The sequence below is a fragment of the Acanthopagrus latus genome, chromosome 16 (assembly GCF_904848185.1).
Source record: "Acanthopagrus latus isolate v.2019 chromosome 16, fAcaLat1.1, whole genome shotgun sequence".
Classification (NCBI taxonomy): Eukaryota; Metazoa; Chordata; class Actinopteri; order Spariformes; family Sparidae; genus Acanthopagrus; species Acanthopagrus latus.
In genome coordinates, this window is record NC_051054.1 from 5,286,300 (window position 1) to 5,308,531 (window position 22,232).

At 39.5% G+C, this 22,232-nt stretch overlaps 1 protein-coding gene and 1 long non-coding RNA gene across 2 annotated transcripts; one reads left to right on the forward strand and one right to left on the reverse strand.

The window, feature by feature from the left end:
- Nucleotides 1-4,124: 4,124 nt before the first annotated feature.
- On the reverse strand, nt 4,125-8,859 carry gmfb (glia maturation factor, beta). The gene is made up of 7 exons (XM_037125365.1): nt 8,714-8,859; nt 5,680-5,776; nt 5,002-5,051; nt 4,768-4,817; nt 4,557-4,639; nt 4,387-4,460; nt 4,125-4,266 (listed from the first exon to the last, which is right to left on the reverse strand). Exons 1-7 carry the CDS (start codon nt 8,714-8,716, stop codon nt 4,195-4,197), a joined length of 429 nt encoding a protein of 142 aa, XP_036981260.1. The 5' UTR covers nt 8,717-8,859; the 3' UTR covers nt 4,125-4,194.
- A 3,579-nt stretch (nt 8,860-12,438) lies between these two features.
- LOC119034405 lies at nt 12,439-17,996 on the forward strand. The gene is made up of 2 exons (XR_005079558.1): nt 12,439-12,586; nt 17,827-17,996. It is a non-coding gene; the product is annotated as an uncharacterized LOC119034405 (long non-coding RNA).
- The last annotated feature ends 4,236 nt before the right edge of the window (nt 17,997-22,232 follow it).

Genomic DNA, 22,232 nt, shown 5'->3' on the forward strand with positions numbered 1-22,232 from the left:
GTACAGTATAAATATATTGTATGTGTTGACTGGTCAATTATCAGATCTGTTTTTCTGATTACCAGAATCTGTGTTTCTTTTTATCTGGTTGCCAGAAAAGTTATCTAATACATGTAGTGGAGTAAATAACACAAGATTTGGCAGTACAGAAGTGCAGTACTTGAGTAAATGTACTTGTAATATAGTAATTATGAAGTTACATGATATCTGCCGCACTAAATATGATGAACACACACATCGTCTGGTGATGGACTGTAACGAGCATTTACACAATTACTGTAAATACTGTACAGCTAATAATGTACTTTTTACTCCACAACATTTATTTGATAACTTTAGTTACTATTTACTTTGCAGATTACATTCTGCATCAGATCCAAACATGTGTGTAATTTACCAATACTTTTGATACTTTAGACTTTTTACTCAAGCCCTATTCGCATGGTTTTACCAAAGTAATATTTTAAAATATCTTTACTTTTACTAAAGCATGTTTGAAAACAAGTCTGACGGAAACTCTGATAAACATCACTGTCATTTTATTTGGACAATAGGACAATAGACATTTTATAAAGTATGGGAAAATACAAATATCTCAAGTTTCACTGATGCCATGAGGCAGCTGGTTATGATACATGTCTCAGGTGTGTTTTTATTAAAAAGGAAAGAAAAAGTAGAACATTAGGCATTTGATCAGAGAGGACACCAAGAGCTGAACAACACATCTGCAGGTAAAAGACTCGAGAGGCCAAGTTTACAACAGGTTCACCACATAGGAGGAAAAGCTATTAGATCCACAGGACAGAACCAGATACATGGCTCAATAATAATAATGTAGTGAGGACGTTGATTTTGATACACGATCAATAGTTTATTTTCAATGAGAAATAGCAGTAGCAGAGGGTTTCTTGGTAAGAACACAGCTGAGACCAGATGTTTGAGATGGAAGCGTTGCCCCCTTTTTTTTAAGAACGTATGTGCAAACAAATGCAGTCGTATCAACTTCACGTGATAATTTTAAATGTTCTGGAAAGAATTTGTGCGGCAGAGAAGCGAATTCTCAAATAAATCGTGCAGAAACTTCTGTCAGTCGTGCATTAAAGCATTCAGTCCGTTCTCTTTTACAGTAGCTCTCCACATTTTTAGAGGTTTTAAGAATTTCGTTTCAAACAGACAACAGCTGAATGTTTTCATATATTCACATTGAAATTGTACATTGCACTTTTTATTGTTTTAAAATCAAATACGAAGACTGTCACTGAGTCGGCCTGTGCTGCTTTTGCCAAAACAAAACTTCATGAACAAACCATGCCTCTGACTTCAGATTGTGCATTTTTGAAATATTTCAATTGAGCAAATTTACAGTTTTTAAATGGTTTTGCAGATCATAGGGTCATAAAATCTCTTACCCATAAAGGACAAGCAAACATAGCAAGTACAGAAAGCATCATAATCACAAGAATCACCCACATTGGAATCATGTTTCTGCTACAGCAGCATTAAACTGGTTAATACGGAGCGTGATTACAGTTATACCCCATCATTCCTGTTGGATTAATCCCTGCCCTGACACGTAAATCATAAATGATTAACGTCTAACATTTGACGTCAATAAATGATTTACATGAAATGGTGTGATTGTGCGTACATATCTTTGAGTCAGATCTCTGGAAGAAGGAAAGTGTTTTCACCAAGATTACACTTCAGTACAATAAAAAAATGCTGTCTCTTGGATTTTGCAGATTAGAAAGTTTTAAAAAAAAAAGAAAAAAAGAAGAATTAGCGTCTTTAAATAAAAAAAATCCCCAACAAAGCTTTTTCCATTCACCTTCAATTTCCTAACAAAACATACTTGTCATTTTTTTTCATTTTGGCCTCAAGATTTGTTTTTAAAAATAGACGTAAATGTGTCAAAAAGATTTTAAAAAAATTAAGACAAGGCATTGGTATGGTAGACTTAGCAGTATGACATCTCACATAAATGGGGGCGATTTCCTGCCACAACGTTCCCTTAATCCATTTCCAAAGTTTCCAAAGTGGAATTCATTTGTGCCGATTATTCTTCGAAGGTCAGATTTTTGACAGCTCACGTGAAACCAATCTGCAGCACCTGAGGTACAAGTTTAAATGCATTTCATGTTGCTTTAATATCCAGGAGGGCTCGGCGTGCTGTTAAGAGCAATCCGTCAATCCTTCAAGTATTAGCGACTGGTTTGAATTTTTTGTGTGTTGGGTTGGTTTGAATCTTGTTTTAAAGGATCTTCAGCAGGGAAATAGGAAGAACTGCCACAATAAGGTCCATAAGTGTTTGGAAAGTGACACATTTTCTGTTGTTTAACTCTGTATTCCGGCACGTTGGCTTTGAAAGGTGGCAAAAGCTCAAATTTGCAGAGGTGGTAGATTTCTCAGGTATCTGTACTGTAGATTTTTACTTTTACTCCTGACATTTTAACACAAATATCTCCTTAGATTTTTAAAACAGGCACATTACTTGAGTTTTAATGCATTTGAGGGTAATTATTAATTTATTTATGACACTTTACCAATGATAATGTCGATATTTGACCTCCTGGGAATGAGACTAGACAATCAGTCACCTTTGCTCGGACAAATTCTACCAATTCTACCTTTAAGACTATACGTGTGCTTGTGTAAGGACTGTGTGTACTTTTGCCACCTCTGCAAATCTGTTAACAATCTGTGTTTAATTTCAAACCCAACATGACAGAAGACAGAACAAACACAACAGAAACGTGCAGATGTCAGATACAGGCATGGAAAATGAGCTGCTGGCACATTCAACACACACATCAGCCTTCGAAAAAGCTATACTGGACGAACCCGGTCCTGTATGGAAAATGGAAATTGCCCAGATGTTGTACTTTACCTACCAAGTCTAAATATTAAGCACAACTGGCATTTTGGAGAGGTCCCAGCCATCATTCTCAAGGCTGCGACCGCCACTAAGCAATCCAAGTGGCTTTACATCAGAATGAAGCACAACATTCATTAACACTAATAACAGCAATAGCTATAATGCACAATATTAGCTAACAATCGCCCTAAAGACACAGTAAGTAACCCACTAATACAGAGCAGCCCAGTAGATCAGAAAGAGGGCAGGCGGCGCCACCCTGTGGTCAGTGTTTTCAAGACTGTCGTGGTCGCTAGACATGGAGGTTTGTAGGAGGTTATAAATCTCTCAGTCTGGAATGTTTCAGTGGAAATATTGTTTTCATGAGTGTGATATCGTTGTTACAAATATGCAGGTCAAAGGCAGAATAGAGCTTTACCCACGAGTCACACTGTTGTTTCTCTAAACAGAGATGAAAAAGATCTGAGGTTGGAAATCCGCAGTGTGCTAAGCACCACTCGAGGGCTTCTGCCAGCTTGTTTATGTGCACAACAGAAGGTACAACACATCATATATAAGTGGTAGTGTCAGATGATCTTAGTGTTATTGTTATTTACAGTTTTAAATGAATACTGAAGGAGAAACTAAAGCTGGACTCTACGTTGTTCTCTGAATTGCAGCTATGATTGTTCTGATGTTCTGGCAGGTTTGTTTTCACAACAAAAAAACAGGGGAATCAATGCTAATATAATCCTTCATACATGGAACAAATAATCTAAAAACACTCCCTCAAATAATGAAACATAAAAAGGTGAGAATAAGGAGGTTGAGAGTTGCACAAAACACTGTGAAAACTACTTAACGAGAGAGAAACCGCTGTTACAATGCCTTTGACTTCTCCTGAGTGAAATGTTTAGGAAGGGCGAATGAGTACTACCAACTTCAGTCCACTTTAAGAGCTATGGGAGTGTTAGTTCAATACAGACACAACTGGCACATGGAGAGATTGTACGGGACACAAACCAGACCTGCGTCAAATAGTATTTTTTTTTAGTTCTAGGCTGCCAGATGGGAGAAGGTTTAGTTAGTGTTGACAGTCACAGAAAAGCACACAAACTGTTGTGATTGTCTGCATGTTCTGGCAGTTGTAACGTGCCGTAAACTATTACCAAAAAGGCCGAGAAATGAGAGAACAGGAAGTATATTTGCAAACACTATTTAAATCAGGTCTGGTGCAGAGAGGAGGGATACATTGACTGTGGTGTGTTCATCCCAAGAGATGACACGAGTTGTGCAATCTGGATCCTCCTCCACGTCCCAGACCACCGGATGAGACGACTTTAGCCGAAGAGCCGAAGCTTCTCTCTGAGCCATTCCTCTGTCAGGTCCTCTGTGTTTCTGATCTCAAACACCTGGGGGAAAAAAACAAGACAAAAATAGAGTGTGGGTTAAACTTTTCTTTTAAAAACGATGCCCAGATATTTCAGTTCAGACCAAAGTTTTAGCGTCTTAGTTAGAGGCCGCTCACTCACCTTGCTCAGCTGAACAGTGTGCACCAGCTTGTTTTTGCTTCCGGCGTACATCATCATCTGCTCCGGTCTGCAACCTGTCAAACACAAATACATACCAACATTTACCACCTTGATGATTAAACAGTGCAGCGAACAATGTGCGCCATACATCCAGAGCAGGTGTTTCTTACCCACGGGACTGGAGAAGATGAAGCAGAGGGGATAGGAGACACGTCCGTCGTCATGTTGGTATTTATAGCTGTAGACGATAAACGTGCCTGGTGCTAAGGACGGTTCACAGATCTCACATCAGGACTCATGGTGGTATATCACAGTGGAGACGGAAAGGACACACAACTAAAACATGAACTGACAGTAAAACATTAATGAATGAAAGGATATCTTGGCTGTCTCTCAGGCAGTTCATCCTTCAGATCATCAGGAGAAATATCCTTAAAAAAAAAACAAAAAACAGATATTCATGAATAGTTCAGTCTCAAGTTACACTTCATTGAGGAAAACATTTATCCATTTAACAGCTGCTGGGCCAAAACAAGTTTCAACACACATAGTTCAAAGTTTAAAGTAAATTCAATATGTAAAAGTTGACCATTAACTTGACAACAGCTGAGTTACCTCGTGTTCTTCTTCAAGAATAACCAGCTGCTTGTCTTTGTCAATCTTCACTGAGGGGTAAAAAAAACAAAAAAAAAACAGGAAAGCAAAGTCAACAGCTGCATGGAAACACTCACATGTGTTCAGTTGTGGTGGCACATTTAAAGATAAAAAATAAATAAATAAATATACTTTGTTCACATTTCATATGACAAACATACTGATGTGAAAGGTGTGTACGTTTGAGTCCGAGCCCCTGGCATGCAAACACAAGTCTAATCCAGTTTAGCAGCAATGACATTTTGATCCAGAGATAGTGGAGGATAAAGCTTCAAACTCACGCAACAACTGTCACACCACCTGCTGCATGTGGAAGTAACTCCTCTGTCCTCCAAATATAAACTGAAGATGGCCTACATTTTATGTTTTTAGGATTTTTTTTTCATTATGTGGCTAAAAAAAAAATACACCATGATCATCTGTAGGAAGGTTTTTAATCCTAACCAAACATGAAAGAGCTTAAAAAACAGACACACACTTCAATAAATACTTTAAAATTTTAGAGAATGGTTGTCTTTACTATCCTGAATACTAGATTCTACTTGCACCCTGGACTCCTTACATCACCATCCCTGTCCGACCTACAAAACACGATCAATAACATGTGAGAAAAAGAAACTGAATGACATAAATACTCACTAACGATGGCCGCATTATTGGTCTCCTTCCGGAAACGGAACTCCTTCAGCTTTTTCACCAGATCTTCATCCACCTCACACACCACCAGTGATTCACTCTGATGATGACAAGGGAAACATGTAAATACATCACTTCAAATTCAAATACATGCACAAAAAGCTTCTTTTTTTTTCTCCTTCACATTTCGCTTTCTGTTATCGTACATAGTTAATGAGCCAAAGTCTTGAACTTTGGATCTACGACTAAAGACACCTCACTTGTCTAAACTAATATATCTGATATTTGTAATATTCTGCACGACTAATGTTTGTTCCTCTGCACAGTGCATCTGCATGAGGAAGCGCCTCCTCACGTCCATTACCTCCCTCTGTTCCGGGCAGCTTCTCTCCTATGTATCATCTATAATGAGGGGAAATAGTAATATGATAATATGATGCCTTTGTTCCGCAGAACAGCATAAAGATAATAGAGCCTATATACTGAAACCTCCTGCAGAGAGATCCTCATTTCTGACCCCTATATCTTTAAATAAATCCTGTCCACCACCATGTAGATAAGACCATCCAGTCTCATGTTTACTCACACAGAAACTCAAGAATGTAGAGCAAAGGCAAACTTTATAGCAACAGAGCAAGCAGGTCATACCCTCCAACAAAATCATAATGGACAAAATGTATGTCAGCACATATAAAGATGTATACAATCAATAACGCAGCAGTAATGGACAATCAATCAGAAAAATATCAATAACAACACATGTGTATATCTATTTATATAAGTAACTGGAGTTTAAATGCACAGTGTGTGATTTCTGCAGCCAAGAGGTCTGCCTTTCAAAACAAAACAACAGACATTTACTGAGTGTCGTGAAGGAAGCTTTAGAGTAGAAAGTTGAACACAAAGGCAGAACTTCTGGAGGAATAAACACCCAGAATCACATCAGATTCTGCTCTGATCCGGAGCCACTGACAGGCAAGAGAAGAGCTCAGAGATGATACTTTAACCTGACTGCAGCAACGATCAAGAGAGAGTAAATGTACTGTACTTAATGCACACAACGTTAGAGAGAGGAGACCCTGACCCTACCTTTCAAAATAGTACTGACAGGTGAACGAATTAAATGCAACATCATGTTCATTAAACTTATATTTCGTACATCTTTAATTCTCAGACTTTGAGGGTTTATCTGTATGTAGGACACATGCAGAGTCTAAAGCTTGAAGCGGCTGTTGTGCATTGTACTGCTCAGCTCTAAAGCAGCGGATTAATATTCTGAATTTTTCCTAAAAAGTGCAAACTTGTCAGTTCAGGTCTGTTTCTGCAGTCTAATCTGATCCACCGGCTTCTGCCAGAGAGACAACAATAACCCAGTCTCGTCCACACACGTTATTGCATAACTCCACCACATACACATAAAGTCTTTAAGAGTCTCTGCAGACTCTCTGAATTTCTATAATTACACCTTCCTGAACAGATGGCTAGTGGGAGTCAGGATTTCACTGAGCTCAGGGAGAGATCTTCACAGATTAAGGAGGAGGCTGGGAGAGTGTGTGTGTGTGTGTGTGTGTGTGTGTGTGTGTGTGTGATTTTGACTACGGAGAGTGGAAAACAGGATGCATATAGGAAGCTGATGGGGAGCAGGCAGGACAATACAAGCCAAGAGGCTGGCCACAGGTTTGCTTCTGGTTCAAATTCCTGCAGCCACTGACAGCTAACTCGCTGGCTCGGCTGCTAATTCATCCAGGAAATGAGTCGGCTGACTTTAAATGTCTGAAATCAAAAGTGTAGACACGAGGCAGTGGCTCGGGACAGATGTTGGTCGACACTGAAACACAGTCGAGCTGTCATGACACGCAGTCAAAACCCCGCAGGGACACATTTCCATCATGATAAGCAGCCGAGCTAGCGTGAAGGCTGCTCCCCAAAAACCAGAAGCGTTGAAACACAGGAAGCCTGCTCTGGTAGGCTTCAAAATAAAAGCATACAGGTTGTCTGCTAAATAATGAAAGCGGCGCAAGAATCATAATATAATAAACTATCATGGGCACTTTCCCTCAGATAACAGAAAAAAAACATATCATTAACGTAACATGCAGATTAAGAATTAGTTTTAGGGCAATAATCACACTTCTCGTCCTAAACATACAGATGACTCAATCAAGCATTAGACCTTATTTGAGCAAAGTTACCCTGATGGAAAGCAATGTATTTAATTTATGTTACTTGTGACTGTATTTTTATGACTAAACCTACGAATGATTGAAGTAATACAGAACAGAAAAAGTAAAACAATGCTGTGAAGTACTGTCACCATTGTAGTTACTCTTGTATGAATGTAGGATTAACTGCAGACTCTTAACTTTCATCTATAATCTATTCTTCAGTATATCTTTACAGTGAAATAGCATGTTTGAGAATTAAAGTATTATTTCTATCATCAAATACTTGATAATTAGGAGTTTCGAAAAGTATGAGAATTGATGAGACTTACTATTAATCAGTTTTCTATTTTTTTGTATTGGCATTGCTTGACTGGAATGATGCACACACACTACTCAAAATTAGAAAAATATTTGGATTCAGTCAAAAAAGTCAAATTTACTGTGACACATTAGTTTTTTTTTGTCCAACAATATCTGCAAAATACAAATTACAAAAAAACAAGTGAGACACTAAAACATCTCAGTGTCCCTCCGTAATTCTAAGAAGTGTATATAATTATGTGAAGCTCTAAAAGAATAAGATTAAAAATGAAATCAATCCTGATATTTTTAAAGGATTTCGTGCCAACGGTGGTTTTATTCTGAAATCCGTAACCGGAAGCGGCGCACCGCTCCTCTGTCTAACTCGACACCGACACAATAGACGAGAGGGTGGAACTAATGCTAGGCTAGCATGCTAACGCTAGCCAATCTGCGACCTTACTTTTTTCCCCAACAGTCTCCTGAACTTCACATTCTGTTGTGGCGGATGATTAAAATAAGCAGAGACGACAGTGACGGCAGCTGTGTGACAGTAACACGGAACAACTCACCATTGTTGAAGAGTTAAAGTCCCTGAAGCTGCAGCTGCTGCTCTGAATGCTACAGACGCTTTCAATGTTTTTTTTTTTTTTTTTTTACTTCATCATCTTGTGACTCGTCTGACCAATCCCCAACAAGCGCCCCCCTCCCTGCAAAAGTTGGTCATAAATCTGTCGTCTCTATTGTCCTCCAGCCCCATTAGTTCATTAAAACAAATTGACTGCTAAAGTTTTATTAAACATTTAGTTTCTGCACAGGGGAAAGAGCTTTTCTAGTCATAGTTCATAGAAGAATACTAGTTGCTGTGCATATTAAGTTTTTTTATATAGCCTGCATCAATATATTTATGTTGTAAAGCAGCAGCCAGCAGTCATACTTGAGTAAAACGAATAGTACTTTTAAATAAAAGTCTTCAATAATCTGGTATCACATATAGCCAAAGTATCAAAAGTATATGTACATGTTTATTGTAAACTATAGGTTGACCAGTTATCAGTCTGGATAATTATCTGACCCAATATTTAGCATTTCTCGGATTATCAGGATAAGATTTATTCAATCAGACTGATGATAAAGTAAGTTATTATAAATGCATTACTTTGGGTTTAATGCATCATGTAATCTGCAAAGTAACCAGTAACTAAAGTTATAATATACATGTAGTCAAGTGGAGTAAAAAGTACAATATCTGCCTCCAGAATATAGTGATTGGAGGTATAAAGGAGCAGAAAAAGAAAATACTCAAGATAATTTATTTGGACATTGCTGCTACATCTGAGGAAGGGAAGAGGATCCAAAACAGGCATCTACAAAATCATATATATCTAAATCTAGTTTAAACACGGTAACAAAACAGATAAATTAAGGTACAAACAGTACAGACTCAACCATAGACATATATATCATATACAGAGACGTCTCATTGAGCGGGTTGGCCGACTGCTGTGATACATCAGCGTCGCCGTCATATTAAAGGAGACAGCTCCGCCCTGTGAACTAATACAAGTCAATGGAGTGAACTTTATAAAACACTTCTACAAAGTGCTACAAGTTAATGCATCTCATTTACACATTCACACACGGACGGATATATTCAGGGAACATATAGGAACCAAAACAACGTCTGTAACGTTCTCTGATGATTATAAACATTAACTACTCCTTATATGTTCAGTGTACAGGTTTCGGTAAAGCCGGCATGAAAGCTTTTGTAATTAATTGACAAAACCGTCTTATTACATCGAAATAAACCCATTATGAACATTATGTTTTGATCTCAACCTTTAGAGCTCTTAACCTTGTTTTATACTGAGTACTTACTAATATAAAATAGAAAACAAGACCTGAAATAAATCCAAAAGGCATTTTAGTCAAGATAGTTTACAGGCTTCTTCTCAGCTTGCACCAGTAATTGTCAGATTTTTGTCTGAATGCTTTTTTCCCCACTCTCACTTCACCTATTTGGTTTCAGCTAATTCAGTCCAAGCCAAAATATGCCTTCTGAACTTTAAATATGAATGTACATGTTTTATGTGATCACAGCAAAGGAAAACTTGTTTTATTTTTTAAATGTCTCAAATATATTAAATATGATCTTATCATAAATATGCTTTGTCTATTTCAGGAGTCTGGCCAACACACTGGGGGTCCCTGAGAGGCCTGAGGACTTTTACCAAGTCATGGTGGAACTGAACTTCACCCCTGAACAGAACAGTCCTGAACAGTCTCACTGATTTAAAATGATTCCAAATTGGCAAAGAAGGGATTTACAAGTAGCTTCAATAGGAGATTAAAAAAAAAAAAAAAGTAGAAGTGTGTTGTTTCACTGAGAGGAAAATCTAAACAATAAGGCAGTTAACAAAACCTAACAGCATGTTATTGATCTCTTTATATTAAGTATTTCACATGTATCTACACCATAAGCCAAAACATTGAAACATTAATAAGTGAAGTGAGCATTGATCATGTTGTTACAATCAGATATTGGAAATCCTCCAGTCCTGGCATTTATGTGGACGCCCCCTCGTGGCAACAGCACAGCGGGTAAACCAGGCAAAACAAGACCAACCCACAGATTTTCTGACGAATCCAGGTGGTGCGCGCCAAAAGGGGCGGTCTCGCTCGTTTCCCCGCGCGAAGTTAGAGCATTTCCCTCCAAAATTCTTAAATGGTATTTAAATCACTGATGGATGTCACTCTGTTTGGAGCGGCTCTTCTCTGAGGACACACACATGGTAAGTAAACTGCGCTGTATGAATCTGCTTTCTGTCTCCAGTTACCTGCTCAGTACAGGTGTACTCATGTCTTTGTGGGAGGTGTACAGATCAGTAATTACTTATGGATCTCAGATAATAAGCCCAGGTGAATTTCCTTTATATATCAGCAAGCTCCACAGAGTAACTATGCATTGTAAGTTGTACATATGTGCGGGTCAGAATTGAGCCAGCCTGCCTCCATGTTGGTGAGAATTGTTTTTGCCTCAAATGTTTCTGAAATAACTGAACAGGAAGCTGAAGAGGTCTCATTATCTATTAAGTATTGAGGTTAATTCGGCTCGAACATAAACCTCAAATTACGTCCAATTAAATCCGCGATAGAGGTCATGTTTTGTTTGGTGGACCAGACTCCATTGGTATTTTCTGTCCGATTTAACTCTGCCATGTTTATTACATGAATTATGCACGGTTAATTAAACATTGGTCACTATTTCATAACAAGTCGGCAGTGTTGGTAAATTCGGCATGAAACTTTTTTTAAATGGACGTATTCTTCATTCTTTAGAACGCCATGAAGTCTGGTTAGCTAACGTTTGCTGGTCAGTTGAAGTGAGTGGCTATGTTATGCTAGCTAGCTGACTTTAAAGTTGTCGGAGATTCACTGCACGGTTTGGGAAACATTTTGCCAGCGGCTCAGCTGCCTTTATTAACGGGTAAAGACACACGAACCGGGTACTGACACTATAAGCAGCTTGAGTCATTTACTCCTCCTGTTGTTATGGACAGGTTAGCATGTTAGCTAACCTGTGTCTGTTGGAGAGTGTTAGCATGACGCCATTAACGTGCTGTGTAATGCTAACTGCTAGCATCGTAACATCCGAATATCAAAGTACAGCACAGTTAGCTAACAGGCTCCATGTTTGTGCTTAATGATGTCTCAGTATGTTAGTATGTCAGCATATAGAGGGTCATTTTGAGCAGCTAAAGTAGTTCATACACACAGTGTGCAGCCGCATTGTAATCTGCACAGAATGTATTCAGTGTGTTTGTCTCAGTTCTGGTTTAATATGTTATATTTATGTCACTCCACTGACTCCCTGTGTGTCAAAAGATAGACTTTTGAATCACATTACTTGTCTATAAAGCACAAAATGTTCTTAGGACTGAATACATTTGGTTTAATTTTGGTTTACCTTTAAAAAACATATTTGTTAAATCAGATTATAGTAGATTTTACAGTGCAGAGTGATGTGAGACTCCGGAAGTGATGCCATGCACATGGTTACAGACTGCTATATTATTCTTTATTATAAGATTATAATCCTGAAAGAAATCCTCTTTTTGCCGGATGTGTCTGTAATCTGATGACATCTTCTTTTTTTCTGTTACAATGTGTGTGTGTGTGTATATGTGTGTGTCTGTAATCTGATGACATCTTCTTTTTTTCTGTTACAACATGTGTGTGTGAGAGTATATGTGTGTGTGTGTGTGTGTGTACGGTATATATATATATTTATACTCACACACGTGCATGTAGTCATCATGTTATACTAAAGTACTTCTTCCTCTCATCAGGTGAAAAGTGGGACTTGTCTTCAGCTTCAGGTGGAACAGCTCTGACCTGTATGGTGATCAGACGCGGAGAGGAGAGACACCTGGTCCAACAAGGTCAGTGGAATGGAGGTGCCAAGATTAAAGGCAGAAAGTGTGAGATTTGTCAGTTGCTGTTCATAAATACTCTAGGATCAGTAAATGATTCCAGAGGATAGTCGAGTCTCATTCATAGGTTGTTGAATACCGACAGTTTGGGTTGGCACAAGCCACTACAGTGTCACTATATTTATATTATATTTATATGATATATTTTCACTTTATTTAACATATCTACACTGTTCAGCCACCATATTAAAACAATTGACAAGTGAAGTGAGCATTGATCATCTTGTTACAATCAAATGTTCTGCTGGGAAACTTTGACTTCTGTCATTTCTGTGGAGCCTCTTTGACGAACACCAGCCACCCAAACACAGTTCAGACCAACTACACCCCCTCATGGCAAAGAACCCAAGGCTTCAAAATGACTTCCTCATTCTCCAGATCCCAATCCAGTTGATCATCTGTTGGATGCGCCAGATCCAACTACCATCCATGTTGGGGCCCCCATGGATTGTTCTTGGCTCAGACTGCATCCAATGGATGCTCAGTTGAATTGAGATCTGGGGAGTCTGGAGGCCAGGTTGACACTTTGAGCTCTTTCCCATGTCCTGCTGGGGGGGCACTGCCACCAAGGAGTGCTGCTGCCATGAGGGGGTGTACTTGGTCTGCAGCGGTGTTTTGGTGACTGGTGTTTGTCAAAGAGACATCGACATAAATGCTAGGACTCATGGTTTCACAACCGAACATTTCATTGGAACACAATGATCAATGTTATTTATTTCACCTGTCACTGGTTCTAATGTTGTGGCTCTCAGTGTATAGACATGTTAAATATTTCATGAATAAGACCAAATAAATGCATTTAGGCACTATAACCAGACTTGTTCATATTTTTTCTCTACAAATCCTGTTTAAAATACTTCTGCTTCTTTTGAACCCTGTGGGTTTTGATCTGGGACTTCAACATTTTAAATGCTCAGCTTCATAATGTAGATTCAACATTGACATTAGCCTCGGCCTATTCACCTAGCAGGCCACTAATAATTATATTAGTTTCTGACGTGCAGCTGTGCGGTGGTAAATTTCTTGGTTTAGAAGCGGTTCTTGTCGTCTCAGTCATGGTATAGGTGCAGCAAACTGAGCTATAAACACCAGCAGAATGACTGGAGACATGTTAATTTCTGGTGGCCTTTGTAAGTTTTCTCTTGAGTTGTTAGTTTGTCTACGTCCTCCTGAGTGTAAAAACTATGTTGAGCAGAGCCTGGTGCTAACATTTGTGTTCTTATTCAAGGTAGAAGTGCAGCGAATTGAGAGCTACAACATCAGCAGAAGTGAGCGGAGACGTGTTGTATTGGAGGCTTTGTGATATAGAGCTTTCTAGGGACAAAAGTTCAGTAAGAGCAATCCAGTTAGTGGTCTGCCAGGCAAACCTGGTGTTATAATTATAAGTTATTGGTTAACTTGACCAGACTTCAGCTATCTTCAATGGCAAATGCCCGAGTGCTGTCCATCAGAGCTGTAAGCAGTGGTTTCCATGAATGGCAGTAGTCAGGCCTTTGATCAGCCGCTGGTATTGGTAATAGCGTATCTTACGAGCCCTTGTGCGATCCCGCCAACTTACAGGTCCCTCATGTTCAGACACCTATGGTTGGTAGAAGCGTGCACAAAGTGTGCGTGTTTAGTTTGGGCCTCGGCCTGGCTAGGGACATGCTCAGGGCCACGGTAGAAGCTAGCCTGACGCCACTAAAGCGACTTGGATCTCTGCCCTCATCTGTCCATGACGATTCCCCTCGCGAGTTCAGTGCGCATGGACGCGATGCCTTTGCTTGAAGATAATGTTGAACCTCTGTGATAAAACTAAATGAAAACAATTGCAGGAATTAATTTTCTTTGCAACTGTGTGTAACAGCATCCTGCTTGATAACACCAAGCAGAGATCATTACACAGCTGTTACAGGGCCCTCGGCCTTACTGCCCAGCAGACCACTAATAAGGATCTGATTGTGTTGTTGTGATGTTTTTGGTTTGGAAGTAGTTGTTGTGGTCATGTTCATGGTAGAAGTGCAGTGAACTGATAGCTACAAACAGCTTGAGCAGTTGTTAGTTGGTCTGCGTCCTTCTGAGTGTATTGAAGTTTGTTTTCAGTTCTGGTACATCTCTGCTCGAGCACGCAACTGTGCGTTCAGAGAGTGCTTGTTAAGCTCTATGAAGCCTTTGAGGTTGTTGTTTTGCAAACTGATAGCTACAAACAGCTTGAGCGGTTGTTAGTTGGTCTGCCTCCCTCTGAGTGTATCGAAGGTTTGTTTTCGGTTCTGGTACATCTCTGCTCGAGCACGCAACTGTGCGTTCAGAGAGTGCTTGATAAGCTCTATGAAGCCTTGGAAGTTGTTGTTTTGCTAGAGAAACATCGTGGTATAAAGCTTTTCAGGCTAACAGGGTTAGCAAAACAATGTTGAGCATGGTAAGCTACGACAACCAGTTCACTACCATAGAGTTCTAGGCACAAAAGTTGAGGAGCAGCAATCCAGTTGTTACTGGTCTGCCAGGCAAACCTGGTTATCAGACATGTATGAACCGACCAACCAGATCAGACTGAGGCCCCACCTCAAAACCCACAGGATTCAAGGAGTGTTTTTACAGCTACTGGATAAACACAAAAATATATGTATAAAAAATATATCTTGAAATAAAGTGTATATGAAAATACAAGTCTTCTCAATGTTAACAACTCAAGTCTGAGTCCTGTTAATGGCCCACAAAGTGCGTTATTTGACAACCTGAGAATGAGACTCAAAAATCAGCTGTCTTTCTACAGAATTGCTTTACGAGTATGCTGACATCAGGCAATTAATTGATTAATTAATAATTGTCCTCCATACTGCAGGACACTGGCTTGTCTCGTGTTTCCTCTTTAAGGTCTCAACTTTCTGCTTTTAATGCTGGGTAGCTTAATCTATAATCATACATCATGTTTGATCAGCGAATATTTAATATTGACTAAGATTTCATCATAAAAATCCATAAAAACTAAATTTATGTAAAAGATGAGAAGTATTTAACATGTATATCTTCACTGTTCGGCCAAAATATTAAAACAACTGACAAGTGAAGTGAGCATTGATCATCTTTTTACAATCAAATGTTCTGCTGGGAAACTTTGACTTCTGTCATTTCTGTGGAGCCTCTTTGACAAACACCATCCACCCAAACACAGTTCAGACCAACTACACCCCCTCATGGCAAAGAACCCAAGGCTTCAAAATGACTTCCTCATTCTCCAGATCCCAATCCAGTTGATCATCTGTTGGATGCGCCAGATCCAACTTCCATCCATGTTGGGGCCCCCATGGATTGTTCTTGGCTCAGACTGCATCCAATGGAAGCTCAGTTGGATTGAGATCTGGGGAGTCTGGAGGTCAGGTTGACACCTTGAGCTCTTTCCCACGTTCCTCGGGTCGTTCCTGAGCAGTTTTTGCAGTGTTGCAGGCGCGTTGTCCTGCTGGGGGGGCACTGCCATTAAGGAGTGCTGCTGCCATGAGGGGGTGTACTTGGTCTGCAGCTGTTTTCGGGTGACTGGTGTTTGTCAAAGAGACGTCCACATGAATGCTAGGACTCATGGTTTCACAACCGAACATGGCATTGTCAAAAGATGATCAATGTCATCAATTTCACCCGTCATTGGTTTTAATCTTGTGGCAGATCGTTGTATGTACACATGATAGATATTTTATAGATGAGATCAGTAAGTAATCAGAATCAGAAATTCCTTTATTAGTCCTGCAAATGGGGAAAATTATATTATATTTTATGAATATACAAAGTAACTATAACTAAATAATGTTGTAAAATGTAAGTTGTACAGAGTAACTTTATACCAGTGTAAATGTTCAAATTTACTTCCCAATAAATTAAATTAAAACTCCATTTAAATAAATTATGAGAAGTGATTTCAGGTTAAATACAACCAAGGCAGGGACTCAAACCTCAACACGAAGACTCAAAACTCAACAAAAATAGACCCAGGTCTCTTTGTGGAGGACAAACAGTGTAAACAACAGCTCCACAAACACACACAAAACCTCTAAAAACAAACACAAAACCTCTAAAAACAAACACAAAACCTCCACAAACACACAAAACCTCTAAAAACACACAAAACCTCTAAAAACACATAAAACCTCTAAAAACACACAAAACCTCTACAAAACACAAAACCTCTAAAAACACATAAAACCTCTAAAAACACACAAAACCTCTACAAAACACAAAACCTCTAAAAACACATAAAACCTCTAAAAACACACAAAACCTCTACAAAACACAAAACCTCTAAAAACACATAAAACCTCTAAAAACACATAAAACCTCTAAAAACACACAAAACCTCTACAAAACACAAAACCTCTAAAAACACATAAAACCTCTAAAAACACATAAAACCTCTAAAAACACACAAAACCTCTAAAAACACATAAAACCTCTAAAAACACACAAAACCTCTACAAAACACAAAACCTCTAAAAACACATAAAACCTCTAAAAACACATAAAACCTCTAAAAACACACAAAACCTCTACAAAACACACAAAACCTCTAAAAACACATAAAACCTCTAAAAACACACAAAACCTCTAAAAACACATAAAACCTCTAAAAACACATAAAACCTCTAAAAACACACAAAACCTCTACAAAACACACAAAACCTCTAAAAACACATAAAACCTCTAAAAACACACAAAACCTCTAAAAACACATAAAACCTCTAAAAACACACAAAACCTCTACAAAACACAAAACCTCTAAAAACACATAAAACCTCTAAAAACACATAAAACCTCTAAAAACACATAAAACCTCTAAAAACACACAAAACCTCTAAAAACACATAAAACCTCTAAAAACACACAAAACCTCTACAAAACACAAAACCTCTAAAAACACATAAAACCTCTAAAAACACATAAAACCTCTAAAAACACACAAAACCTCTACAAAACACACAAAACCTCTAAAAACACATAAAACCTCTAAAAACACACAAAACCTCTAAAAACACATAAAACCTCTACAAACAAACAAAACCTTTACAAAACACACAAAACCTCTGTGAACAATAAAAACCTCCACAAACACATAAAACCTCTTCAAACACAAAATCTTCAAAAACAAACACAAAACCTCAACAAACAAACACAAAACCTCCACAAAGAGACATCAAACTACCACTGCGCCTCTTTCTCATTTGCAGGTGACGGACGAGCGAGACGAGCTGAACCCTGGAGACGAAGCAGAAGGAAAACTGAGTATCTGTGTCCGTCTTCTGATGACAACTCCTTCACTACAGTTTCACCTCCTCAGACAGTGAGCACTGTTGTCTTTTACTGGCTATTTACGTAATAAACCCTTTTGTGAATTACACCCTGTTGTGGTTTTAATTCTGTGCTCATCCCTGATTTTTGAAGAAGAAAAAGCTTTAACTATATTTGATATTACAATACATTTTTTTTCTGCAAGGGAGACCAGGGCTCCCATTACCTTCATTATCTGTACCTATTTTGGGAATGACTGATTTAGAAACAGGGCCCATGTGTTGTTTATGGTGTCTGAGCAGCAGTCAGCAGCAAGCAAAATGAGCAGTCTTGAAGAAGAAAATGAAAATGCGGTTTAGATGATCTATTTTTAATTTTATTTATGAGTCGAATATTGCAGCTATGACCTTGAAATGAAAAAGCCTTACTGCTAATGCATTTCAATTATCAAATTTGACATTTCAAATTGAATTTTGGTAACTGTTTGCTGGGGCAGTTTTTGAAAATAAAATCTTAAATGTCCTTTTTCGTTTAAATGAAGTTACAAAATGAGCCTATGTGTTCAGGGCTTGACTCTTATCAAACATGCGATATTTGGTCCAGATAGGAATGAGGACGTTGTTCCTTTATGATTTTAATTCCTGCTCCTGCCGGTATTAAATAATGTACAAAGTCAGAAGAACTCTCTGCAATCTACATAAAAGCAACAGGTGAAAAATCCCTCAAACGAATCTGTCGTAAGTTGTGTTTTGATAATTGATTGGTGGTGACGCTGTCAGAGGGTCTGCTCACCTTTTAGTCGCATGTCATCTTGTAGTGTATGATATGGAGGAAAAAAACCTATGAATATCATGTAAATAGGATGTTTGTCTGAATTCCTGTGTCCAGTAGGTGGCGCTATGGATCTGACAGAGTATTGAAGCATGGAGGTATTGAGGGTGACATTATATACATGTGTGATGAGTTTGGTGTACATGGGACATGGCACGTTGAAGTTATAAGACTTGAAGCATGAAAATGGACCTCAACATGACACCCACCATGTTTGACGTAGGTTCAAGGTCCGAGGATGATACTGATAAAACAGGAAATCAATTTTAATTTTTAACAGTTGTATTTTATGACGGACTGTGCCAAAGGCTTTTTGGAAGGCTATATATATGCAACTGTCTGTCCTCAGTCCCAAGCCCGTGGCAGGTTTGCTGCTGAGAGCTGATGAAAGGTCAGTTTCACATCTTCTTTATATCTGTTCATCTACCAAGTGCTTTCTTGGTGAAGTGATTAACATCTTTGTCCTTTGTGGCATCTTCAAAGTCCTTTTTTCATCTGACGATCAGTCTTACACGCCAAAATATTTAGTTTTTTAATTTGTACATGTTGAAGAAAATCTGCAATCCATCATATTGTAGAAGACGAAGCAAGAAATAGTTTGGCAAAACATGGGAGCTGTTTGATTCATGCTTCTTGTGGCGGGGTATCAGGGTGTTGAGGATATAACATAAAGCTAAAACACACTGGTTCCCCCGTCACCAGGTGTTCAAACACTGGGCCAAAACACTCAGTTCCTGCTGGGCTGCGGCTCTGTAAATGACCTCTGACCTCCCTGTGGAGCCAGTCAAGGTGTTTTTAATACAAAGCTGCACTGAAATGCCCTTCGAGTCCTTTAGATGGTGTGTGTGTGTGTGTGTGTGTGTGTGCTGTATATTGTCCAAAAACCTAACCTTCATCCAGGAAGTCACACAGATATAAAAATCTGGTTTGACAGTGAGATCTCGGCAAGACAGGATCTAAGCAGCAGCATCAAGGACACGACAAGACAGCAAACCAAAAATGTATTGAGTGAGAGGTAAGCTACAATTTTTGCCTCCAAAATGTTGTGGAGGGGAAATATAAAGTAAGTAAGTAATCAAGTAATGTATGCTACATGTGCCTGAAGAGTGTAAAGAACTTGAGAAGATGTACTTAATTACATTACAGTACATGTACTTCAAACCTTAGCTGAGTAGTTTGTGTTCATTCTGTAACAGCATGTTTTTGGTGGTATGTCCCTTTAAATTCAGATCCTCTGCCATTTTGTAAACAACCTTTGTAGCCCCGCCCATTTATGCAAATGACCGTGATGTCACCGGAATTCTTATTTCAGCACATTCCAAATACGGAACAGAATGTCACCTCACCTGCCCTTGATTGTGATGATGTCACCAGACATCAAAGACCTGGATGATGTCACTCTCCTGGAAGAGAACAGAGGCTTGTTGTATCAGAGGAATGTTTTATTGCAAACACTCATCTGATCTGGTCAGCTGTTACCAATTTGTTGAGAGCAGGTAATCACAGATAAGGATAATTTTTCATCCTCGCGGGATTTACTTTCAAACATTTTATTTACAACAGGTGAATCAGTGAAAATGTCTCAAAACACATCTGCTGCTCCGTGCCATTCGCTGTCACCAGAGGAGTCGAGGCGTCTCTCTGTGTCAGAGATGGTACATTTACATGAATCACTGATATCCGAAAGAGTTCCTGGGCTGGAGATGCCGTCCAGAGCTTCTCATGTTCAGATGGAGGTCGAGGAAGAAACGCTGGAGTCATTCAAATCACAAGTTAGGGCGCTTCAGTTGGAGTTAGAACAAACGAAGGCTGAGAACTCCAGGCTCAAATCTGATGTGAGTGTGCTTCAGTTGGACTTAAAAGATTCGAGGACCAAAGAGAAGGCTCTGAATGACCGGGTAAAAGACCTCATTGATGAAGGGTCCCAATATAAAAGTCTGAATAAGGAATACCAAGCAGAGATACAAGAGCTGAGAGCAGCTGTGTATGACCTTCAGCGTGGTGCAGAGCAGGCTCAAGCACACTCCAGTAAGGTACCTGACCGTGAACTCTTCCAATGGGCAATACAGACTCAGGGCAAAGACTTTTTTGAAGCAGTCCAGGAACTGCTGGACCATGCAAACTGTCTGAACATGCAGAATAAGTACATCCATGAGCAGATGACCACGCTTGAAGCTGCCATGAATGAAAAAGTTCACGTTCTGCAGGTAAATCAAACAAAATCACATGAGCGGATCCACAGTCTGACTGATGAGGTGGCCCGACTTGAATCTCTGACGGAGCAGAAACAAGCAGAGATTGAAAGACTGAATGTGGCATTGCGAGGTCTTTGGAACAAAGAGGCGTCTCTGAACGAGCAGGTCAGCGATCTCACTGCTAAGGGGGAACAACTTGAAGGTGTAAACGAGGAAAAACAAGCAGAGATCGAACAGCTGAACGGCCGGGTAAAAAACCTCATTGCTGAAGGGTCCCAATATAAAAGTCTGAATAAGGAATACCAAGCAGAGATAGAAGAGCTGAGAGCAGCTGTGTATGACCTTCAGTGTGGTGCAGAGCAGGCTCAAGCACACTCCAGTAAGGTACCTGAACTTGAACTCTTCCAATGGGCAATGCAGACTCAGGGCAAAGACTTTTTTGAAGCAGTCCAGCACCTGCAGGAGCATGCGAACTCTCTGAACATGCAGAATAAGTACATCACTGAGCAGATGACCACGCTTGAAGCTGCCATGAATGAAAAAGTTCACGTTCTGCAGGTAAATCAGGCAAAATCACATGAGCGGATCCACAGTCTGACTGATGAGGTGGCCCGACTTGAATCTCTGACGGAGCAGAAACAAGCAGAGATTGAAAGACTGAATGTGGCATTGCGAGGTCTTTGGAACAAAGAGGCGTCTCTGAACGAGCAGGTCAGCGATCTCACTGCTAAGGGGGAACAACTTGAAGGTGTAAACGAGGAAAAACAAGCAGAGATCGAACAGCTGACGGCCACAGCGCATCATTTTAAGGAAAACGAAGACTTTCTTAGGCAGCAGCATGACAGCCTGGCCGATGAGCTTTCTCAACACGAGTCTCTGATGAAGAGCCAAAACGAAAAGAACAAAAACCTGCAAATGGCTCTGCATGAGCTTCAGCACTTTCTGAATGAGGCTGAGCAACAAATCTGTGGTCAAGATGAGCTCATAAAAAAGCAAGAGCGTCAAATTGAATATAATCAGCAACTGGTAGAGGAGCTTTACACCGAAAGAGCCGATATGAAACAAACAGTCCGTGAACTTAAACACGAGCTGGAGAAAAGGCAGGAAGAGGAAGTGTTGGCTGGTGTACAGAGTATCGATCAGGAATTTAAGCTTTTGGCTGAAAATATGGAAAAGCTAGGCCAATCTGAGACGCCGAGAGATGACGAGGTCCTGGAGAGTCCAGCCGCAGAACCACAAGCTGCTGAGGGTCAGACCAGTAGTTGGTGGCGCTACTGTGCCAAAGGTCTACTGAAAGTAGGCCTGAGTGTTGGCACCTG

Excerpts from the sequence above, each read along its gene's own strand:
- gmfb (XM_037125365.1), bottom strand. Across the intron at positions 5,052-5,679 it reads CAATAATGCGGCCATCGTTA|TGAAGATTGACAAAGACAAG; the intron begins GTGAGTATTTAT and ends TTTACCCCTCAG. Across the intron at positions 4,818-5,001 it reads TTCTTGAAGAAGAACACGAG|GATATTTCTCCTGATGATCT; the intron begins GTAACTCAGCTG and ends TTTTTTTTTAAG.